Source organism: Cotesia typhae, unplaced genomic scaffold (genome assembly GCF_013202065.1).
Source record: "Cotesia typhae breed Kobodo isofemale line unplaced genomic scaffold, CoteBio_Ctyphae contig_5, whole genome shotgun sequence".
Lineage (NCBI taxonomy): Eukaryota > Metazoa > Arthropoda > Insecta > Hymenoptera > Braconidae > Cotesia > Cotesia typhae.
The window spans coordinates 4,013,411-4,038,392 of NW_027423757.1; the positions used below are offsets into that span (position 1 = coordinate 4,013,411).

The window sequence follows — 24,982 nt, forward strand, 5'->3', positions numbered from 1 at the left end:
GATCAAAGCTTTGGTAATTATAAAATTGTAATATACTGAGATACTCGTCGGCGAGCTTTTCAGTCGTCACTTAAAAACTTTTATCTCTCTATTTACGTTAACTCGATAAAAATCTTTATATTTGTTCTATTTCTTCATTCAAAGTTAAATATTTTTTTATCTGATTGCTTTAGCGTTTATTTTATTTTATTTTATTGAATTTGTTTTTTAATATTTTAATTTTTATGTATGTTGAATTAGTGAAAGCCAAACCAAAACCAAAAGTTACCATAAAGGCGTGGGTAGCGAGAAGTTGTTGCTGGATTTGCTGTTGGAGGTGATGGTGCGCAGATGGCGGAGGAGGTTGGCCCTCCTGTTCGCCATTTGTAGCGATCGGAGAATACACCAACAATCAACCAAAACCACGAGCACCACAGCGGCAAACATAGGAGACAGACAGGCGGTCATACGTGTAGTATAATAATTAAATAAACAAATAAAAAAAAATCATACTTGTTTCTATCTTTTACTTTTAACTTTCAAGTTTTTTTTTTTTAATTTATATCTTTTTATTATTTCAAGATAAGGTTAAGTTATTTTTAAAATTTTTTATTATCACTTTTTAGTTGATTGTAAGCTATGTGTTCTTGATGGAATACTGAGTAAGTGAGGGAATTAATAATGTATAAGTACGTTGTTATTTATATATAATAATATCACACGAAAACCCGCGTGTGAATAATCAAATAATAATAATAATAATAATAATAATAATAATAATAATAATAATAATAATAATAATTTAATAAATTTGTATGCTAATTAATGTATTATACAATTTCAAAAGTTATTTTATACATATATAAGCTATTGCTATTACATATACTTTTGTTAAACACAAGCACACGCACACGCTGGCATGCGCGTTTGATATCTACTATATATATATTGCATTTCATTTACTTCATTTAAATTCAAATACTCGCGAGAACCTCTCGTTTACACTTTGATTAAATTTATTATGTGTTTCAATATTTAATTTACTGTGTGTATTAATTTTAATTTAATATAAACTTCTCATTCATTCACTATTTGTGTTTGTTATCTGCGATACTTTATTAATAACATACTTATTTTATAAATTAATACATTGTTAAGAAAAGATTTTTTGTTTGTTTCGAAACTTTTTTTTTTTTTTTTTTTTTTTTTTTAATTATTACTCATTATGTCCGTAATAAATATCATTTAAATTTTATTAATTAATTGAAGTCGTAGAAAAAATTATCAATTTTCATGAAAATAAAAAGTTTTATTATCAAACATTTAATCCTGAAATTTTTGAAACTGTGATTTTTGTTTTTTCAAAAATATGAATTTTTAAAATTTGTTAAAAAAATTTTTTTTCTTAAATTTTTTTTTTTATCCTAATTCAGTTTGGCAAATCGCGTAATTTTGATATTTTGAATAGTTGAAATTTCAATTATCGGCATAATGATGAGAAAAAAAACTTGACTGATATTTGTTTATTATTGATTATTAATTTATTTAATATTAGAAGTATTAATCAAATTAATATAAGAAGTTACTTTAATAAAATTGACTTCAATTGAAAAAATTTTCTTGTTAATGCATTAGTCAAATTATTTTCAAAAGATTTCTTAAAAAGTATCGCATGTCTCGATCTTTGGTTTCGATCAATATTTATACTTTAATACTCTTAAGTAATTATAAATTTAGTGTCAATCATTTACCGAGAGGTTATCATGAGTAGATATAATAAAATAAAAAAAAATATTTTATTAAAAACAACATGCAACATGCTATTAATGAACCGTGAGGTGAAGTTTAAATGCTTATAAAACGTAAAAAAAAAAAAAAAATGCAGTGGGATAAAAATTATGAATATCAGTACATTCATCACATTAGCTTACAACGATTTCAATCAATTTAATTGTTCATATATATATATAATAATAATAATAATAATAATAATAGTTAAATAAAACTAGTTGACTAGTTGATAAAGTTTTACTAGCGATAAAGTTTTACTAATAAATTACTATGAACTGACATTAATGATAGATGCAATTTAAAAAAGTATTAATATTAATAATTAATAATAAACCAGGTTTTATTTCCTGTTAATGAGATTGACATACCACTGTGGGCACCTGACCAGGCACTAGTCCTTGTCCCGGTGATAGTCCCATTTGTTGCATGAGGGCGTTTTTCAATGCTAAATGATTACGGCCATTTATTAGTAACTGATCCTTCAAATGCTGTGGCGGATGGAAATATTTGCATGGCGGTTTTTCTCGGTTGCATCGTCCCTGGAAAGGAAACAAAAAAAAAAATTATTGTACTTCTTTAGTAGCATTAAAATTTATTGCGAAACACCTAATCAATGATCCGTGGTATCTCAAGTAGTAAATAAAAATTTTTATAGGAAATCAATGAGTCAATAAAATAAATATAAATTGAAAGATTTTTTATGGACAGACTTTAATCGGTAGGGGGATAACTTTTTACCCAGGTACGGCATTTAGAATAAAACAAAAAAAAAAAACATTTTTCGAGGTGGAATGTCAATGAATGGAGAAATATTCTGGGGTGTATACGGGTGATTGGGCGGGGTCTGTGGTGCTCCGGGTGGTGAGTCAATATTGAGACCGCGGAAGCGTAATAAACGAGTCGATGGGCAATAAACGCGGCATCGATTACGATGGGAGTAGAATACCCAGAGCTTCCATAAATTGCATTTCGAATTAATCGCACACATACGTATCTATTTTCTCTATTTCTCTCCCTCGCTCCTTTAATATATAAGATAGATAGAGAGATAAATATATATAAAATAGACAGAGAGAATAGTTTTATATCCGTTTTCAGGTTAATTTCCCTTTATTTCGATCATAACTATCATTAGATGAACTTCACTATTACTATCCTATCACATCATATAAATTCATTTGTGACAGGGAATTTAAATTCCCGCGCGGGGTTTATGTTACTGTTATCTTGTCTCGGTGTGTAGGGACTACTCCGTACCTTCTGAGCGTGAGTAGCTAGTTGTAAGACTCGTCACCTGGTCGTACGGGTCGCTAAGTCCCCACCGCTGTTCCCCAGAAAATCTAAGCGGGAACGAGATGATGGGAAAATTCGAGAACCTGAAAGAGAGGTTATAAAAGAGCCGGCGAAGACCAAAGCACCTTTTGGCGGACGAGACTTGTGGTTGTACAGTGCTCAGTGACTTACCATCAAAATAAACAGATAATTTGTACGAGAGAAAATTGAGATCGAGGAGACGAGGAAAGGAATTTACGGACTCGAGAAGCTGAAGGAAGTTGCTGTTCACAAAATTTTACTTGCTCTTGGACAAACCCCATCGTTGACAGAATTAATTGGAACTTCAGGTAAATTGGTTATTCAGGCCATTCTAATCGTCATTAGGCCGAATTAACCAATCTAAGTTTTTATTGAGAATAAATATAATCGTCTCGTGTAGTCTTTACGTATTAGCAAATTCCAATCGAGTTAAGTTCGTCAAGGTCACTTAGTAGTTAAGACAATAGAACTTAAGACATTTATCAATTAACTGGAAAATAAGAAAATAAATATATTCAATTCGGTCTTTTGTTTATAATTTTCAAAAAATTATTTAAAAATTAGTTCAGAAAATTTGATAATTTTGAATAAGTACGTAGTTTAGGATAAAGGTCATTTATAGTTATGTGTTAAATTTTTGGCAATTGTGGAAGGATAAATTTAGGCCGTTTGGCTAAATTGAATGAAGCAATTTTAATTATTGAGTTGAGGAAATTTGGGAATTAGGAAATTATTAAAGAAAAAATTGTCAGAAGATATTTAGTGAAATTTGGTGAAATTTAGTTGAAGAATTTTGGTTGAGAAATTTGGAAAAGTAATTCTGTAGATTCTTAGAGAAAATCGACAAGTGATAAATTTTGGGAATTTGAAAATTTTGTATTAAGAATTGTAGGAAAAATTTAATTGTTAATTGGAATTAAAATTGAGAGAATTTGAGAGAGCACATTGAATAAAAGTTAGAGAATTTGAGTTAGCGTCCGGTGGACGAGGTAGTAGATAAGTAAGGAAAATGATAGAGTAAGGAATCCGTCAGGTTGACGTAAAAATTAGGTTTTAATTGCGAATCCGTCAGGTTGACGTGAAATTTGGTTTAATTAATATGCCGTCAGGTTGACGAGGAAAATTGATATGCCGTCAGGTTGACGAGGAAAATTTAGAATTAAGATTCCGTCGGAGTGACGAGGTCGGAGAAGCAGTTATTTAGGGATAAGATAAATTGGCAAGGGCCATTTAGCGTAGGTGAGAGGTTCTCATATTTAAGTTAGTTTATAAGGAAATTTGTTAAGTTTGAAATTTAAATTGAATAAATCATTTATATTTTTCTAATAATTTCTCTCAGTTTTATTCGCAGCCTTTCTCGGACTTCTCACGACCCTGTCCTTTCCTTCTCATGCTCCTCCGGTTTCTGGGACACCGTGTCTAAAATCCCAGTGGCGCCCTTTCTAAAGAGGAAAGGGGTAGCTAACTGGACCTGGGCTACACCCACGGTTACACATTACTCAAGATAAATTATCTAAAGCAAATAGCGAATTCCTGTAAGCTCATGAGAGAGCGAACGGTAATGTTTGTCTTTACTTGTAAATTACGTATTTGTTTTGGAGAAATTCAACAAAGATATCGTAGAGAAATAAACTTGGTTGATAGTACACTAATTAGACCTAAACATTATTAGTTCAGGTAAGACGCTTGTGCTAAGATGGGTCAGAAGTAATAGTCTAGCTTGAAGCATTCTAACCAGTTGTTAACTATCAGTCAATATAGTTTCCCTCTTCCCTCCTTTAATCTCGTCCCTTTCCTTGGAAGTCGATGAGTTTCTGCTGGGAAATAGCTATTTCTGCGTTAAACTTCAAGTAACTACGTGGGGTAGACCTTTGCTGCTTACGAAGTTCCAATGCGTGCTCTCAAATATCGGCTAATTAACCAGGTTTGTGATTACATAAAGCTGATACTCTAATATTAATGTTAATACTAGTACTAAGCTTTTAATTTAATCTCATATTTACTTTTGGTGGGTACTCATAAAGAGTTGAGAGCATTGTTTGTGCTGCTGGTGAATTTATTCAAATCCGTGAAATTGTTTTGTAAGTCATGATGAGTCCCAGTGTACGGGCTTATGCAATATGCGAGACAATAGATCGCGTTGTTCTATTGTGTTGTAAGAACGAGTCGGTTTAGTCTAGTATATATCTTTTCGGATGTTTATCTGTCGATCTTAAATTCGTAAGCTGAAAATTAAAGCTAAAAAAATAAAAGTGGAGAAGCATATGTTCAGTAACTCTTTTAGTGAGTAACCGACTACTCAGGGCTTACCACTACTAACGGACGGCTGAATACAAAATACATAACATGATGTTAAAATTTTTTTATTACGTTGGTCTATATATACTAGGCAAAAATTTTTAGCTCTAGTTTTGCTCTATTGTAGCAAAGCATATGTTGGTTTTGTTCTATAGATATTCAAGCTTTACGGCTATTATTTTCTAGAGCTAACAATCTCGAGACTACTGACTTAATTATCTCAGTTTTTTTTATAAAGCGACAAGATAATTGAAACTTTCAATTGGTCTTCTTTTTCTCTCCTTTCTTTATTATTGTTTTCTTGTTCAATTTAACTGTTCAATTGATTTCCGAAGCCGTTTTATTTCAAATTTTACTTACAACTCGGTTACTATTATTTCAGTCTATCAAAAAAGTGAATACATTACAAGAGTTCTCTCAAACTTTTAAATATTATTCTTGAACTAAACTCCATTTATTAAGTATTTATTAATAACATATTCAAATTATTTTAATCCAGTTAAAATAGGTTTTTTTCTTCAAAACTTTGAAACTGCTGAATATTTTAACTCTAGCTAAAATTTTCATTTACACTTCAAGAATTATTAATATAAAATAAAAAACTCTTCACTAAAAGTAAAAGAAAAAAATCGTAAAGCTTAAGTTCAATTAACGTTCATATCATTAAATTTAAAGCTTTTATTGTATATATATCCAAAATAATAAAAATCCAAAAGTAAGTGTCTGACAAGCTCTCGGCATACCAAATAAGTGATTCGTTGCATAAAACAACATCACTCTTTTCTAGTATAATATCCATGTATGATCTCAATGAGAGCCGTACTCTGTCTCTTCCTATCCTTTTTGTTTGGGATCCACCATTCATCTGTTAGAACATGACGGTGGTCTAGACGAGCAGAAGTGGTGTAATGTAAGCGTAGTAGTAGGAGATCCTTCAGCCGGGACTTTGCTCGGAACTAACCCCACTTTATGACCCATGTGTCTTCTTCCCATCTCGTGTAGCATATATATATATATATATATATATATATATATATATATATATATATATATATATATATATATATATATATATATATATATATATATATTCCGACGCCCCTTTCTCGGCAATTTTGAAGTAACTTTGGCAAGGGTGCTGGCATAGAATCTACACTACTACAACCTTCTATGGTTGCTTCTACAACCTACTAGCTGCTACCTACTATTACCCAGAGCGAGCGCGGTGGGGTCGCGAGATTACTAGGATTTGCGCGTAGATTTACATATCGATTTTCTCTGATAGCCGAAGGACCACAATTTGCCTTAATTTTGTTCAAGGTACAATATAATCCAGCTACTGTTTTTATCTTTTTTTATTTCCAACTTCCTTTTCCTTCCTGCAGACAGCAATATGTCGTTGGAATATGGAAAATGTCAAGGGGGAGTTACTTTCTACTTCAACTTCTCCTTCTCCTTCTTCTCGTTCTCCGGTTTCAATAGAGGCGTAGAATATGTAGAGGCAACAATGTATTAACGTTAAACTCGAAATAGTCCAATGGAGAGAAATATGTTCGTTAGTCGTCGTTAGCCATTCGTTGGAATAAGTAGACGGTTTAAAATATGTGTTCAAGTCAGCTAAAGTTAGACCACCGACGACAGAGTCACGCGACATTTTGCAGGGGCTTCTATGTCCGATAATAGGATCAACTATGAGGTTCGTGGAAAATACTGGCACGTTTAAGCCTCACCGTTTATTCTCAGTTACTCCTCTTATTACTTAACTTCTAGTCCTACATTATTCTTTATTTCCGACTTTTTCTCTTTTTCTCTGAATGTAGAATGTGTAAAGTTGACTGAATGTAGGTTGGTGGAACTCGGTAAGGCGATAAGCGAGATTAGAAAGGACTTTGCGATCCTCTACCAGAGAACTTTCAGCTAGAAGTGCTGGTTCTACTGTAACAATTGCTTCTGCTAGTGTGACTGTTACTGCTGCTGTTGCTAATCTCAAAGCTCAGCTCTCGTCGATATCGTTAGTCACTTTACCCGAGACAGCGCAGGAGGTACCAAAAGAGGGTGAGAGTTTAGTATATAGAGCTCTTTCAACGTCATCACATAAATCGTACCACGCTGAGTGGGTCAAGGCTCGGCTCTGCGTCACACGACAAAACGACGCTGTAATTAATTGGAAATCTTATTTGAGCAAAGACGGAGAGGAGGGTAATGGGCTGTTTCCTAAGTTTTATTTTTTTTTTTTAAATATTAAATCATATTGAGAAAATGTTCAATTATAAAGAAGAATAGCTCTTCTTTGATTCCTTATCTTCCCTTTAGTACTCCTTCGGTGATTCTACTTTATATTGGATCCAAGAGGTTAGTTTGGGAGACTGCAATACATAAAAGATGGATCGAGGATTCGAGAGCCAGTAGTAATTGTCAGTATTTGAGTCTTTGAAGTGGAGAATGCTGAAGTAGTCGTGGCAAGAGGTTTTCAGTTTATGGTACTCACAACAAGTTGGTCACGTTTTCACATCCCTCTTACAGAACTTGTAGCCGTAATATAACTACCGACAAGCTCACCTCAACTCACTTTTTTACGTCCATACTTTTCACCCTGCACTCGTATATACTTAAAAGATAGCTGCCTGTTAGCAGTAGAGCTTGTCTTGTCCTCGTACTTTTCCACAAGTAGCCAAGTTGGTAGCACCTTTACCCAAGTGTAAAGTCTAGACTGTTGAGTTAATTCGAAAACTCAAAAGACTTGACAGTACGACAGCATAGTTGCACACTTTTCTGTGTGCCAAGATAAAGGTAAAAGATAGAGAAAAAAAAAGTAAAAAAAAAAACGACTACAGTAAGTATACATTAAAAATGAAACGAGAGCTCGCGATAACTGCTTAGTTTTTATTCTTTGTGAATATAAGCAAGTCCAGGTGTATTTTAAGTTTGAGCTGGTGTTAATCTTTTATTTCACTAATTTTAAACAAACTTTTTCCTTTGTCGAACAATGCTTTTGTACTGAGTAATGAGACTGCCAAATAAATTTTTGCTGTTAAGAATGAAAGTGAGAGTTGGCGGTAAAAATAACAAAATTATTTAATTGCTCATTGTGTTAGTTATAGAAAGAAGGGAAGAAACAGAAAGGAGGTTTAAAGGGCGGTGGGTTAAATTATTTTAAGAAAATAATCAAGTGATCGTTTAATGAGGAGCTCTTACCAATACCAGAGTAGAGCTGGAGAGCTCTAAAGTCTCTAGAGTGCAAGCATACAGAACCTAGTCTCAACTCTCGAGGTAAGGGTTACCCACCCTTAACACTTGCCAGTTTTCTCTTTTTCTCTCTTCTCTCCTCTAAATCCGGAATCTCTGGCTCCCTTTTTCTTGCTATTCGCACTCTTATAAGCACGTTTTAACACAGCTTGCCGACATAACCACCGGGAATCTTGGCCCGTGAGTCCTGGTTCCCCTTGTCTGAGAATTCACGATAATTTGCACGAGACCCACTGCCTGTTCGCTCGGGATTCAGCGTTCTTAGTATTTGATTCGTCAGCACAATTAAACGAATTAATAGGCGAGCCTTTAGCTTTAGCCGAGGCAATCTTAAGCTTTGCATTCTCTTTCTCTTATTTTCCCGTTTTATTTTGTCCGCCTTTCTTCACTTCTTCACTTCTTTCGTTTGACTTTGGCAATAACTTTTAGTTATACGTTACGAGGAGAGCTGAAGAAAGAGTTTAAGTGAAAACGAGATGCTAAATGTCTCTTCACTTTCGCATCTCGATACCTAGAGGATTTTCTCATTCTCGTCCGCCCCGAGACACAGGATAAACTGAATTAAACTCCGTGAAATGGCTCTGAGGCGTCTTTGCGTGACGGTGAGAGCTTCAGTATATACATAAATATATTTAGACATTAAAAACAGAGAACGGGTAAAACTTTGGCGTTATATATTTCTCTGTTTATAAATTTATCTGTTGAGAGATAAAATTTTCAGTTGGATTTATTTTATACGTAGCATACCTTTAACACAAATGTAAAGGTCTTGTTCAAAAATTTAAGTCGACTATAGAGAAATAAAACATCGTTGTTAAATTTTTAAAAAACATTAAATTTTCGATGTAGAGTTTTATTGGAAAATTTGTTACGAAAAACTTCATATTTATTCAACAAACTATTTTCATTGTAAAATAGGTGTTTAACTTTGTATTTACCAAGTTTTTTTTTTTATTTATATTGTAAATAGAATAATAATTAAGGGAATTATACTCGTCAAAGGAGAAAAAGTCTTTTAGCAATTGAACCGGGATGCTGTTAAGGGCCTAAAGAAAACTCAAGACGAATTTGTGTAAAGTAAGTTTGCAAGTGATGAAAAGGGGGAGAAAAAAAAACATATAATAAGGATGAGTTGTAGAAAAATAGTAAAAGATGAAGAAGTAAAAGGGTAAAATAAAAAAGTTAAAATGTCCAAGACGTTTTCCGTTTCCCGGTGCTTTCTCTTTTTCATTCCCGTACCCCTAACCCATTTTGAACAAGACCTTTCATCGTTGGACGTGCTAAAAGTCTTTTTCAACATCAAAGTCTGGGTATCGAGCGCAGTGCCAGACGAGGACAACTACATCGATGAGAACGAAATCAAGTCACGTACATGAACGAGAACGAGACTGACTACTATCAAACGAGACGGCAACATCAACCGTTTTTTTGTAGTATACACACAACTAAGGTAAGGGGGGACCCGGTGAAAGAGAAGTAAGAACTCTGTAGTGCTGTAGTGTATAGTGTGGGAGAGACAGACCGCAGCTTCAAGAGTCAAGGTAATTGCACGTGATAGCGAAAGAACCAGACGGTTACGTTCGCTTAAGAGACAAGAAGACACGTGGAAGAACTACAAGTCTCGATGTTTATCCGGCTGCTTGAATTACTGAGAGTATGAACACGTCACACTTGAGTTAATAATTAAATACAATTAGAGACTGTGGTAATTTATCATCTTTATAACTCACTCGTTATTTATTATTTTATTACATATTTTAAGCGCTAAAGTTCGGTTTAACTCTCGTCTGAAAATTGAAAAATTTATTTCGTAATTTTTCTTTCTTTTCAGTGAGCTTTCTTGTATTGTTTTTTTTTTTTTTTTTTTTTTTTTAATTTTAAATTAACATTACTCACAGTTGATTTATTATTCATAAGGAGATTTCACTTCCTGAATAAATTTCAGTGGCATCATCCTCAAGTCTTAAATCTTGTCTCAGATTGTCCAAACATCTGGTTGGCAATTATATTTATGGTACAAGGAAATCACCTGGTCACCATCTGTTGGTTCGTTAAATCATTTGGCAAACAATGAAGCGACGCGAATTTTTTACAATAAAAATATATCCCGGATCGAGGTTCAAAATAATTTAATACTTTTTTGAAAAATAACAAGCTCAAGCATAAATGTTTGTATAAATAAGTAACAAGATATTCTGCGAATATTTGTATTACTTCCAGTAAATAGTGTGTAATACTATCATTTTTAATAATTGTTTATTTCGATGGTAGCGGCCGTGTGCCAGGTGTGTCGAGCCACCTGCCGTATTTTGAAATCAGCGTCGATTCCGCGAAACAAGTTTTTTTTTTTTTTTTTTTTTCATTATTTTTTTTTTTTTTTGTACCACCGGAAATACACGGTACGCAGATATTTTTAACAATAGCTCTTGTTTCAGTGCGAACCCCAAATTAAAAAAATAAATAATGGGTGAAACTAACGCTTGGCTACACTGTTAGGTCCGTCAGAGTTAGAGTTGTTTTTAAATTATTAACGCATTTAAATTTAATTAAAAAAATATTTTATAAAATGTGTGCTCAAAGTACGCGATGACAATGAATAATTCATAAATAAATGAAGCATTTTTAAAAGTAAGTTGTGTGTTAGCTCCCCTCGTACTTTTTTTTCCCGAGGGTATCTTGCGTGTGTCTCGCGTGAAATGGCTAAAATTAAGAGCCGAGGGATAGGTCAAAAGACCTGCTGCCTGCGGTCCAACCCCTTGGGTACTTCATCAACACACTCAACTATAGTGCACTCTCAAATGACTTTATAAACCTCCTTTATTATTTATTTTTATTTTTATTTCTTTATTCTATTGAAATTTTACAAGTTGTCTAGTGTATGGCACAAATTTTTCAACTAACCTGCCGAAGTCCCTAATATGAGGTACGGATTTTTAACGTCAATTAGTCGCATCGATTCGAGAAGCTAAGCCGACAATCTCGGGTCTAATTGCTTGTGTACGTGAATGAAATATGAATACGTGTAGGAATAAAAGAGAAAGATGTAATAAAGGAAACAAGGATCTCGTTTGAAAAGCTCAAGTAAGTAAAGTAAAGTAAAGTAAAGGGGAACGAAAAGTGGTTTGCGAGTTCGAGGAAGCGAGAGTACCTGGGCAAAAAGGAGGGAGAGAGAGTAAGAGAGCAACAGGTTGCAAGTATAATGCACGAGTGACAAACGCGTAGCACAGAAAAGTAAAAGAGAACCACTTCTATATCCCGGAGCAGTCCAGTTTAAGTTGGGCTTCTTAGAACTACTTACGTCATTTTTAATTTATACCTACGAGACTAGCTCTCTATCGTCTTTAAAGCTCCTCTTTACTCTGCTCTATCTTATTTACGAGCTAGTGAGTATTTTATATTCACGTCAGTGACCTTTTAAGTGTTCCTGCTATGTGTTTATACACTCTATTACGTCTGTTAAAAGTTAATAAAATGTCTGTACACCAGCTGAGGATGATTCAATAGTCCTCTCTGTCTCCTAATTGCTTTCTTTGAGTAAGTTGTAATGGTAATAAATATGTAGTAATCACACAACTGCTCGTAAATCACTTATTTAATGGCTGTATTAAATTGACTAGATGTTATGTCTAAGAAAGGAGTTTCATTCGGATTGTGATTTCTTTATGGTGCTGTAACTGTTGATGTGATTAAAACTGCAAAAACGGTATTATGTATGATAAAAGTATTATAATATGATTAAGATGTAACGATTTAATGATAATCAATACTTCAAGTACCTTTACTGAGTTATCTCTTAAAGTCGGATTAAAATTAATGTTTTTAGTTTTATACTTGTAATGAAGTAAGTTTCTTATAATATGATTTTTAGTACTCGTGTGTGGGCACACTATTAAATGTATTGTCAACAGTTAGCCTTGCATTTTTTTGTTAACTTTTTTAACAAAACATTTTTTTTTGTCAATAGAAGGAAGCATAAGCTTTAATTTATTATTTGAATTACTAAGTCTGATAAATAATTAAAAGAAAACTAAGAAATCTGATATTTTGTGTGTAGAGTAATTACAAACCAAAAGTATGGTGGATGCTGGTAGTAAATAAATAAACGTAGCGATAATTATGATTCTGAAATGTATAATTAAAAGCGTACACATATATTATGTTAAGATAACATCCATTGAATTTGAAATGATCTACTGGGTGATGAAAAGTAAAAAGAAGAGTATATAATGGATAAAATGGATGGGATGCATTCATGTAGAATATAAATTTGATGGAGATGATGAGGAGATGATGACGAGTCAAGAGAATGAGTACGAAATGAGTTGTTGAAATGAGAGGAGATATGAGGCTGTGGTAGAGGCAGCTCTAGCGGTGTAGAAAACCGGGAAAACAGATAAAATAAAGGACGTTATAAAGAGTATCATGGATATATGAAGGACAGATGTGTATGTTGGTAGCTCTGACTAAAGCTGTAGCTGTGAACTGAGGGTATAAGGGTGAAAAAGAGGTTGAGGATTCAAAGTAAATTCTGTTCATTTCCATCAATACTACCACCGTGCTGCGGACTATTCGTGTCGTTTACTTTTATTAACTATTGTGGATCTTTCTAAGTATTTTCTCATGATCGTATAAAAATCTGTTAAAATATCATTATTATCTTTGCTAAGCAATATTCTTTATGTTTATCTTTTTAATGCCAAGGATTTATATTTTAAGTTATCAATATATAGCTTAAAGTTATACTGTTAAAATATTATCATTTTTATTTACCGGTTGAGAAATAGGTCACGGGTATTTCTGTATTTATTGAATTTACATTTTAAGCTTTTGTCATTCAATAATTAGTAATCCAATTAAATTTTACCGATAGAAATGAAATTTCTCTTAATTTAAATTAATTGTTACGATTTCATTACTTTAAATTGATTTTTTTTATTATTATTAAAGTAGTGATATGGTTTTTATTAAATTTTTATTATTCATTTTATCTAATTTAAAAATTTATGAAAATAAATGTCAACATTAATACAAACAATCCATTAAAATATTTATTACCAGAAATGTTTATAATTTTTTACATAAATGAAAAGTTGTATAACTAAATATTTCTTAGTGCAGTGAATTATTTTACGAGATTATAATTTGTTATAAAAAAATGTTAATAATTCACGTAGATCCAGAAATTGGAGCAGAAATATTTTATTACTAATTTATTTGTGTTAAATAATTAAATGAAAAGTTGAAACCAATTTATTTCATATAAAAAATGAATGGATTTTTTACAGTAAATATAAATTAATTTACTTTGCTTGGTATTAATTAAATTTGTCTGAAAATTTCAATTAATAAAATTTTCATGAATTTAATAGTAAAATAATCGTATGTAAAATTAATAAAATTCAAATCTGTAGCGTCAAAAAAAATATCTATCACGTATTTCGCTGAGCACTCTATTATGAAAGATCTAAAGCCAATAAAGTATGAGTTTAGCGCATGGTATTGAGTAATGAGTAGGGTTACAAGAATAATGAAAGACGGGGTGAAATTTAAGGGCCTGTTAAAGCACAACCTTATTTTATAATTTTTTGTTTTAAAAGTAAGGGAAAAGTTTATCCTTACACGCGGGAAGCAACGATGCGTAACGTTACGTTACGTTACGTTGGTAATATAAGAAAGTATTTTAGGGGTGCTAGGAGGTTTTGCCGTGAATAGGAGTCAGTACTAGGTACCGATATACCCCGAGGGAGTGATAACAGTGCAATGTATGGTTATTGGCCGACGGCATCGATTCTCGCAACGAGGGAGCCACAGATCACTCGCCGAACTGAAGCTACCGTTCCACCTTCCACCCTCTAATCCTCTCACATTTCCTCGTTTTTTCGGTCTTTTGCATTTTTTAAATTATTAAATAATTCCCACAGCAACTATGTGAAATATTACGTGCGATTTGACCGTAAAAAATTTGTAGTAAAATTTGAAAATATTATTATAATTTTAAATTTATTATACGGATCGATCTATTTTAGTCATTAACCAAAACTAAGGAGAATTTATTACAGAGGTATGTAACCTTTCTGAAAGCAATTTCGAGTATATTAAAATGAATTGGAAAATGTCAATGATTCGACTTAATTCCATTTTTAGTGGGTGAATTTATTAAATTACTTATTAATCCCTTGAGGTAATTTTTAAATATCATAGAAAAAAAAATTTAAGACTTTTCTATTGCTGTTTTTTATTGCAATATTAAAAGAAAAAAAAAATAAAGAAAAAATATTGGTGTATTCAAAGCACCGGTGGTTGTGTGTCAGTTGATTGCTGAGTCTCTATCTCGTGGGAGTAGTTATTTGATCTCGGACTTTTTGGATTGAAAGCCAGTTCGTTCCTTTGCTCCCTATCCCTATTCCGTTTCCCGTGAACGATTTTCTCACTCTGGAAGACAGAACTGCCAAGAAAATTTACACTTTGCCAAAGCTTGGCTTCGAGAATGGAAATAAGGGGCGCTGAAGGTATACAAAAAATAAAACCAATGAAAGCGAGTCACGTTGATGGTTGATGTGCTCAGTTGTGTCTCGGCTAAATTTGATTTCTCTCTTTCGGCAGCCAGCAGCTACCAGCCAGCGAAAGGTAATCGGTCTACTCGACGAGTACTAGTACAGCCAACAGAAAATTAAGCAGTTTCTCCCTTACTGTTACTCTGAGTCTGGCTAGTAGATCACCGTTGTTTACTCGGTAAATTTGTTTCCACTAAATCTCTGAACTAAATTTCTCCAGCTCGATACACTTTCTGTTAATTTAATTTGTGCTTTGCTTCTGTGTGGATATTTTTATTTTATTTTAAAAATAATTTTTGTCAACGGAAAATCTTTGTATTTTTATCAAGTGCAGATCATTCATTTAATGTTTCTTTCTATATATTAAAAAAAAAAAAAAAAAAAAAAAAAAAACTGCAAATTCTATTCAAAATTTAATTATACAATTTTTCGTGTCCAAAGTTTTATTCCAAAGCAACTTAATGATTTTTAGGTAGAAGAATAACGTTCACAAAAAATAATACACCCCAATATATAGATACATATGTGTGTGTATACATCAGTAAGGTTACACAATACATTTCACTGAGAAGGGAATCTTCTTGAAGTATTATCGCTATACCATAGCAATTAAGAGATATCGTTATCACTCCTCGAGGGGTATGTATTGTATTTATGTGCTTGCGTATGTACGTAATATAAGTACACATGGTATGGGCAATGAAAATATATACAAGCATACACACATCCATATATATATATATATATATTGAACAACAATGACAAAGTAAACATCGAGGCTGAAAAGTAATCCCGATGGGTGGGATATTGTCGATTTTTTTTACCCCAGCAATGGCTTTTATTGGATCACGATTCCCCTCGTCCTATATCAACTTTCATCTTTTTCTCAGCTCGTGTACTTTGACCACACTAAAGAAAATAAAGTTTACGAAGCATCTCTTCCCTCGTTTGGCATCTTAATTAAATCGATAACTCGTATTGAGCTGACAATGGCTGAGTAATACAGATCGGATGGGATCGTTGAGCAAACGTTGGTCTAGTCTCGGCCTAACTTTACGCGGTGGATACATAGTGCTGTTGGAAAAAATATATAAATTCGTCACTAAATTCTGTTGACTGGGGACATGATTGAGGGTAAAGTGTCCAATCTGGGATCTCTCTGGGATACAGAGATGAAAACGAGAAGAGGATGCTATAAGTAAAGAAGTTCGAGCGGTAGTAGAGTGAAAGGACCTCGTCAATGGCTATGATAAGACTCCAGACGGTATTCGAGAGGATCATCCAAGGGCTAGTAGTTCCCGTGTAAAATTCACAGTTGAGATTTTCCCCTTCTTTTTACTTCTTTTTCCCTCGTTATTTTTCTTCAACCCCAATAGAGTATCCTCTGGATTTCAAGTTAACAAATTTTATTTATTTTATTTTGGGTTTTTGTTAGCTTCTGGCTCTCTTTCTTATGGTTTTGGTACTGGTATTTTTATTCTACCTTCCGTTGGCTTCTTACAAAATTGTCTTCAAGATAGGAAACCACGCGCCGGATACCAGTGTAACGACGTTACTCCGGAAAGGTTATAGAAATATAAAATAATCCTAGAGGATGATGAAGAATAGTGAAAACCGAAGATAAGTATTCCTACCGAAAGAGGATGCAACGAAATAAGTGTATACAAATACGAAAAAATAAAAAATACAGCTACCGTATATAATAAGTGCAAGAGCATCCAATAGTGCACTGCTAGAAGTGGAAATCCGGACCCGCTAAAAAGAATGACGTTGGATTACTGGAGGATTTATTTCAGATTTTTTTTCCGTCAATGGTCTATTGTATCTTCCAATGTATTTATGTATAAATATTTTTATTAAATAAAAGTCAGTATCGTACCAGTTGATAATAGAATTAATTTCTTCATTTAAAGCAAACTTTATTTTATACTGCGGATGTGAGATTTATAAATAAGGTTTACTTTTCTCAGCAAACAGATATTGCTACGCTCTTTAGCTTTTATTGCCGACGTTATTGATATAAATGATACAAATTATGAAATTAACTTCCCGTTTCAGTGCCGGAATATTCGTTTTGTAATATTTTATTCATTTATGAAAGAACATCTGACATTTTTATCATTATTTACCTCATCCTACTTCTTGTTAGCTAGATTTACTCGCTACTCGTTGTCACTACTAAATTATCATTCAAGTTTCCAACTAATGTGTAGCGAGTGAGTGTGCAATGAGCGTCAAGTAGATTTTTGTATTCATTTTATATTTTATTTTACCACTGCAATGTCTCGGTATCAAATTACTTTAGTCAGCAATTTATGGTGCTGTAGTGATGTGTGTAGAATGAAAAAAAACTGTTATGCGTCGAGATTACGTCGAACAGAGAATTGTGTCATGATATGATAATTATTTTAGTAAAATATAGCGCTATAAAAATGAAACACGTATATATCAACATCAGTTTAAATTGTTAGTCGTATGTTATACGGTGTGTTATATTTAACGTTAAATAAAAAAGAGTTTAGATGGCAGATATATAATAGCATACTGTGATTTATTGTCAACAAATTTCGAAGAAAATAGACACAGTCTAATGATAGTGAGAAAAAAAAAGAAGTAATAAAAATAACAACAAAATTTTTTTCTAGTTGGTGTATTGCAATATTTGAGATGTAGCGTAAACCACAATTAGTTTCATTTCTTTCTCGTTTCTTTCCTTCAACTTGTCCCTCTTTTATCGTTAATAGCTCTCATTCGACCTCAACTTTTCTTTTCCTCAAGATTATACACCTATATACAAAAAAAAATGTAATATAAATGATTTTCACAGCACAGTATTCTTCTTTTTTCCGTTTATACACTTTTTCTTATTGCAACAATTCTTAAATCATGACGAAGACAGTAATGAGACAAATCAGAGAAGATAGTAGTCCGTTCTTGTGAATCCTGACAATTTTTTAAATCTTGAATTTTTATTTGCAGACTAATGTTTTCTCATATATATATATATATACAATAAAAAAAAGAGGCAAGAAAAAGAAAATAAAATAAAGGAAAGGAAGGAATAAAGTAAAAGTAAAATTAAAACCAGAGGAGGGTTGTTAAAAAAATCAATTTTAAAAACTCGATTTATTGTCGAAGAAGAGCAATTTTCAACGACACGAATAATCAAATAGGTGCAGTTTTGGGAAGACAAAGAGAGTGAGATAGATATATAGACGAAGGATACTTTCGTGACGAGAAAAGAGAAAGACAAATAAGGGTTGGGGCGGTTTATTGGATAAAGGAAGGGTAGCGAAGTACGAACCAGCGACAGAAAGAGCTAACGGGAGTGTAACTCTTCCGAGTGCGAGAGTGAGAACGGATAGTTCGGGAGAAGGGAGAAGGGAACGGCAATAGTCAGAGTGGCGCCGCGACTCCCGTGACGTCTGTCGGCGCGTTGGCCAATCAATAGCATCCCCATGGCAACCACAGATAACATCGGACACACACCGTACCACACAACGACGCATCGGCTCGTGCTTCCTCCTTCGTTCGTTGTCGAAAATACAAGCCCTATTGTGTGTGTATGTATATGTATAAATGGATTGTATTGTATTGTATGAAAGCCATTTCGCGAATCAGGCCCATGTGATATTATTCGAGGATAGAATCCATATAGAATATCAGCTACCGTCATTATATCGTTATCATTATAATGATAATGATCGGCATCGAGATCAGTGTGTCTCTTGAACTAAACTTGAACCAGAAAACATCAGTCGTCTCATCCTCGTGCCCGTCGATCGTCTCTACATGAATTGATTGGGCAGCTATATGCGGTGGTCAGCTAGTCGAATTTCCCGACCACTTGGTACTTGGAGCTATTGGATGTACTCGTATTTCCGTTCGATATCTCTCTGTTCTGATAGAGAGTTTTGAATACTCAGAATGGGATATTTCTATTATTTTCTTCAATTCATTTCCCAACTCAATCGTTTTATTTCACTTGGTTTTTTTTTTTATTTTCATTTTGTCAACGTTTGTTTTTATTTTTATCTATTTTCGATTCATTTTAATTTCTTTATTAATTAATTTCTTTCATTCTTTTTAATAAATATCAAATCTCAATCGCTTGGCAATCCGCGGGGAACATTATAAGGCTAAATTATCGTGTACGTGATAATAATAACTTTGAACGATTTTTTTTGTGACAGTAAAAGCTAAGAAATTAGAAAACTAAACTGGTTTTATATTGGAGGTAACGATTTTTCTGTTCAATAAAAATAAAATAAATAACAAAGGTGAATAACAAAATCTAGAAAAAGGAAAGGGGTGCCGATTGGCAGACAAAAAAATAAGACAGACGAAGGTTAAATTAATGTCGAATCGACAAGACAAGCGGATGGCCGATCGAAACACTCAAGAATACAAAGTAGGTGGAGATTCCATTTTAAATTTATGTTGTGTGTACGTATGTGTGTCGAATACGCTTAGTCTTTCTTAGCGATTGCAATCGAGATTGGCCAGATCGATTGATTGAGAGCAGAAGGGGTAAGTTTAGTTTCTCTTCTTTGCTGTCTATACGACACCCTTTATTTTCTCTGTTTTTCTTTTTTTGCTATCCTGATTCGGTGGTGCATACTGTATACTGGATATTGTACGATTGGGATCTCCGTGAGACACAATAGAATGCGGAAAAAGACAGGCCGATCGAGTTGGTGCCAAATCTTGAATTTCTTTCTTTTTTTTTTTTTTTTTTTTTTTTTATCTACCTCTTAGACACTTTAACGTCGATTTTTTATTTTTTCCCCTCACTTTTTCAGTCCTCACCCGCTTTCGCGACAGTTTCGACAACTCGTATTAACCCTCCGAGGTCGTAAGGATATATCCAGTCGTTTTCTATTGCCCTTTTTCTTCTTCTCTCTTATGTTCTTTAGCCCGACATCAGGAGATTCGTATCCAAGATCTTGAGAGAGAGCAGACCCGAGTAGAGCAACTGGAGTTTTTGTCAGCCGTGAGTACTTTCCTTCTCCTTCTTACGCGATAAATCGATATCTCAAGAGTTACCGGCGTCCTTGTCTTCCTCGACGGGTTATCCCCCGGCTACAATGGTTACTCTTCTGTTCATTCTCACGGATAAAGAGTCGACTTGTAAAAGAGGTGAAGAGATAAAAGGCTGAACGCCGTGTTCCAAGAGGACTGACTGAAACTAAACCTTCACAACACCTACTACTTTTTCTTACATCTTTCACTACTTCTCTTACTACTATTATCCAACAACAGTTACCACTACCAGCTTAAACTTTAACTGATACCAATACTAATACGAAAACTACTTATACGACAAACTCAGCAGCTTTGCGCTTTAAGAGTAGTCAAGCGACTTCAATAAAGCTCGATTTCAGCCAGCCAATTCCCGGCATAGTAACTCTTGTCTTTCGTAATACTAGTACTCTTTGCTTTGATATTATTACCAGTTAAATTTGATTGGATCAGTGATAATTGTAAAAAAATAAAAATATATTTAACGACTCATAATACCAATACTTTTATCAAGTCTTTACCAACAAGGAACTTATCTTTACGACAGAGTCGCGTCAAATTTTATGTCCCTTTCCGTATTGTACCAGTGTATAATATCTAAAATATATAGTCCGTAACTGCATTTATGAGAGTCAATTGTAGTACGGTATATCGGGTAACGGTACCAAGGGATACCGAAGAGATGGTATAAGAAGCTTTAATGCTGGAGGTTAGTATCGTCGGCGCCACTGGGTATCACTATGCTTTTATTTCCACGCGTTACACAGTGCCCGATCAGCTGCTCGACGTCGGGTCGACCAAGTACCTGGACGGGATCCAACCAGGTTATTCGTTTCCCCTTCTCAGTTCCCTTCATTCCCTCTGACCCCGATCGCGTCCTCCTCAACAGCTCCATCTCTTCTTTTTTACCTTTTGCCCTTCCAACACTCGCAGACGCTTCATAGCTCTTTGTAGAAAACCTTCACTGTCGCTCAGTCTTTTACACGTCGAATCGTTTGGGAAAACGCTTTCCGTATTGGAAAATCATTTTTAAATGCATTGGAATAAGATTTTTCATGATATCAATGTTGGATAAGGTTAAGAAGTTTTTTGTTCCTTTTAACTTTCATACAGTCTTTCTTCTGACTTTTATAGTTGATTGAAATTGTGGTATGTGCATTGTGAATGTACATATGTATTGAATGGTATCAGTACATCGATATGTATATTTGTGTGTTGGGAATATCTCGGACGTCTACGCCTTATTGACGACCAATCCCTAATAGTCAAGGACGATTCTCCGGAGACACGGAGGGAGTCATGATCGTGCATTATTTGCGGTAGTGGTATTCGATGTAGATGGCTCTGGGGCATTCCAAACGTTTGATTGAAAATTTCTTGAAATCCTAAGATGGTATTTCACCCATCAGCAGCCACCCATTGAATTAGTGATGAAGACAGCTTTTCACACTCTACGTTTACAGTTATTCGGTTTATTAATAAAAATAAAAATAATAGCTATTAATAAACTTTAAAAGGGAAGGGAAAAAATGTATACTCTTCCGGGATGTCAAATAACAAAATTTATGCCTTTTTTTATTTCTCCATTTTTATTTTCGTCTTGGCAGTATAAAAATCACACTTGGTGCGAGCATTACTTTATATTACTCTGGCCTCTTTTCTCGTGAGCCTCCTCTTACTCTATTTCGGCGAATATTACACGTGGAACCAAGTACCAAGGGAGAAAGAAGAAGGGTATAGGCTGACTTTGGAAAAGTTATGACATGAGTACCCTCTCGTTCTGTCTTTCAAAAGGGGAATAACTTGTTAAGGCGTTGTCGATAAAACTACACACTCTTCTCAGGCAATCTTTTTTTTTTTTTTTTATTTTCTTTTCATTCTATAATACCAAAACAAAATCAAGCTTAAGAAAAAAACAAAAGTTCCCGGTGTAATGCGTTATGGCTGTAATATATATTAAAGAATAAAACCAAGTTAAAAAAGTGAAACAAAGTCTGATATACGGGGTTTCAATGGGAAAAATTCATAAATGTCTGGGTGATGTAGCCTGAGGCGACAGTGGCGACTAAAGGATGAAACAAAAATCCCTTTCTCGTACTCATGTATCGTACTCAGGACTCGAGCGATTTTCTTCTTTATTGCATCCACGAGCCACTTATCCACGAGCCACAGAATCTGATTCTGCTCTTGCTTTTGCTCTTTTGCGGAGTTTCTCCGCAATACCCACCTCTAGCATCTAAAGAAACCAACCTTTTGCACTCTATTCCTCTATTCCTTTTCCTTTTCCATCTCCATTTTTTTACTCGCAGCAAACTGTAGTCTGTAGTGCGAAACTTTTGTGAGATATGAGCTTACCAAACGTATAAATCTTTCGATCGTTATGGGGGGATAAAGGACATGTGGATCCTACAATATCGTATCGGTATTGGATATTAGATAGTAAACGTATAACGGGAATAAAAGTGTGCACCAGTAGCAACAGCCGACCTCTACTCACTGGGAGCAGAAGCTGCAAAAGTACCAACAAAAGTGGGAAAAAAAAAAAAAAAAAAAAATAAGAAAAAGAGACATAGGAGTTGCAGTTTTTGGAAGCCAGTGTCGTAGTTACCGCCTTACACTTTTCATATAATTCATGGAGCTTGCTCAAAGTCTGACGTTTGTACCCATCTGGAAATGTAACAGTTATAGTAATAGTAAAAGTACTCTTAAATAAAAATATAAAAAAAAGGAAACGGTTAAAAAAAGTATAGTGAAATGAGTTTAACGCTTGGGTGATCGATATGCTAAAAACTTGTGCAGTTTTAAAACTATTAAAAAGAGAAATAAAAAAAAATGGTTGCACGGCGAACATTACACGTTGAAGTGATCGTTTTCTGGGAAGATGAAAGAACAAAAACTAAAAAATCCCGACATAGACAGTTAGAGAGTAAAACACATTGTTGAAATTACAACTACACTCGGTTCTAGCAAGCTCTCTAACCCTGTATGACTGGTAACCGCAGAGTAGCCGTCCCGAACAAAACCAATTCCTGGTGAAAGTTTCTATTCAGTACCAATGCAGTTGGTACCGTACCAGTCGCGTGTTACTTCTAGCATGGTACTCTGATCGTTTCGAGCTACCTATACTGTACTCCACTGTAGCAACACACCCTCATAGTCTTCTCTTCTCTTCTCTTTCACTATATCCCCAGCCGACAGTACAACGATGTGGCCCCTTGTGCTCGTCCTTCTCAGTCCTCACCGTTAAAGGGGTTTGCTCGAAGGGTCGTCGCAATCCACCTACAACCTACAACCTCCACCACTAAATCGATATCACGAAAACTCTGTGACAATGAGAGCGGTAAATTTCCACTATAGTTTGGTTTTCTATTTGCAAATTCCTCAGCTGTCAAAGAAACCACTTTCGTATAAATGTATAGATATAGGTAAAGGTATTGGTACGTGCTACCATCTGGCGTATTGTCTGATCCTGACCAAAAAAGCTTGTTGGAACAGAACTTCTCTGGTATTATATTGCTGTCGGTTATCAGAATGTGGAATCAATACCGCGATCTGTAATCTCCTGGACCGTTTGTTGTGTAAAGGGATAGCCTGTATTTATATTTAGTGTGGTGAATATTGAAACCAATGATGTTATTTAAATGTCAAACCCATAACCCGTGCAAACATCAATTTTTAGCTTCCCTTGTTCGTCACACGTGTACGTGCGGACTCCCTCTTGACTCTGTTCCGTCATCCCTTGTTCCCAATGTCCTGTGTTCATTAAATTTCCCACTTACTCGCTTAGTCATTACTCATTATCTGTGCCTCTAGGGAGTAAGGGTGAATATTGTTATTATTTTTAGCTTCGAGTATATAGCATACCTCTTTTTGTTACCAATTTAGCTCTTTTTTAGTAATTCTTAGAAGCTTTTATTGCGTGACGGAAAAAGTGACAGACGGCAGACAGCAAAGGTCTCCCTCGGTATCGCGATAACTCGATACTGATGCCAGATATAAAGCTACCGCTGATAAACACAATTGTTTATAGTTTATCACGAACAAAAAGGATTTAATACACTAGATCTACAACAGTGGTTGGTATTCATAAAGAATTTCGTGGCCATTTGTTTTAGTGTCAATTGCAAGGACAAGAGAAAGAGAGAAATAGAGAAAGAGGGAACAAATGAGGGAATATGTAGAGCCAGGAGAAATGGAATGCAAAATGAAGAGAAAAAATAATTTAAACGACGACAGGACACGTTCTCGTTAACGAAGAAGCTACCGGGGCTGGTGGCGTAGCACGCGAATATTCGGTACATTCGCCGACGACCTTTTTACTGATATATACTACTGCTATACTTACTCACTTGCAAATGATTTATGGCAAATGAACGTTTTGTAGGATACTTTTTTAGGTTTTTAAACAGTTTTACTCGAGCGAATGACAGAAGGGTTAATTAACTTTTCTCGGTGTTGCATGCTACTGCTACCAGTCCGGACGGCATCCCAGAAACTATTATTAGATACCAACTTTGTACACGCGCCACAACTGTCTCTTGATAGTCGACATACTAATCCTTTATTTCTTCCTGACCACAATCAGAGCTTTTATTGTTCAACTTACGTTTACGACATAACATAACATATGTCGCTTAATTTTAATTGTTTTCAAGGGGTATTAATAGTACAAATCCTTACCATTGTATTTGATCACTTATATTTATATCTATTACTCTCAGTCGAATTGATTAGGTAAGCATCATTATCATCAGACATACCTGAAACAGAAAATGAAA

The 24,982-nt window shown here is 34.2% G+C and overlaps 1 protein-coding gene across 3 annotated transcripts in view; it reads right to left on the minus strand.

The window, feature by feature from the left end:
* Nucleotides 1-24,982, minus strand: part of LOC141531336 (uncharacterized) — a 314,633-nt gene that overhangs the window by 27,473 nt on the left and 262,178 nt on the right. For all 3 annotated transcript variants that reach the window (XM_074249085.1, XM_074249083.1, XM_074249084.1), the window contains exons 4-5: nucleotides 2,139-2,309; nucleotides 269-352 (exon numbers count right to left, since the gene is read on the minus strand). In XM_074249085.1, the coding sequence (XP_074105186.1) occupies nucleotides 269-352; nucleotides 2,139-2,309 (255 nt within the window). The remainder of the gene's footprint in view (nucleotides 1-268; nucleotides 353-2,138; nucleotides 2,310-24,982) is intronic.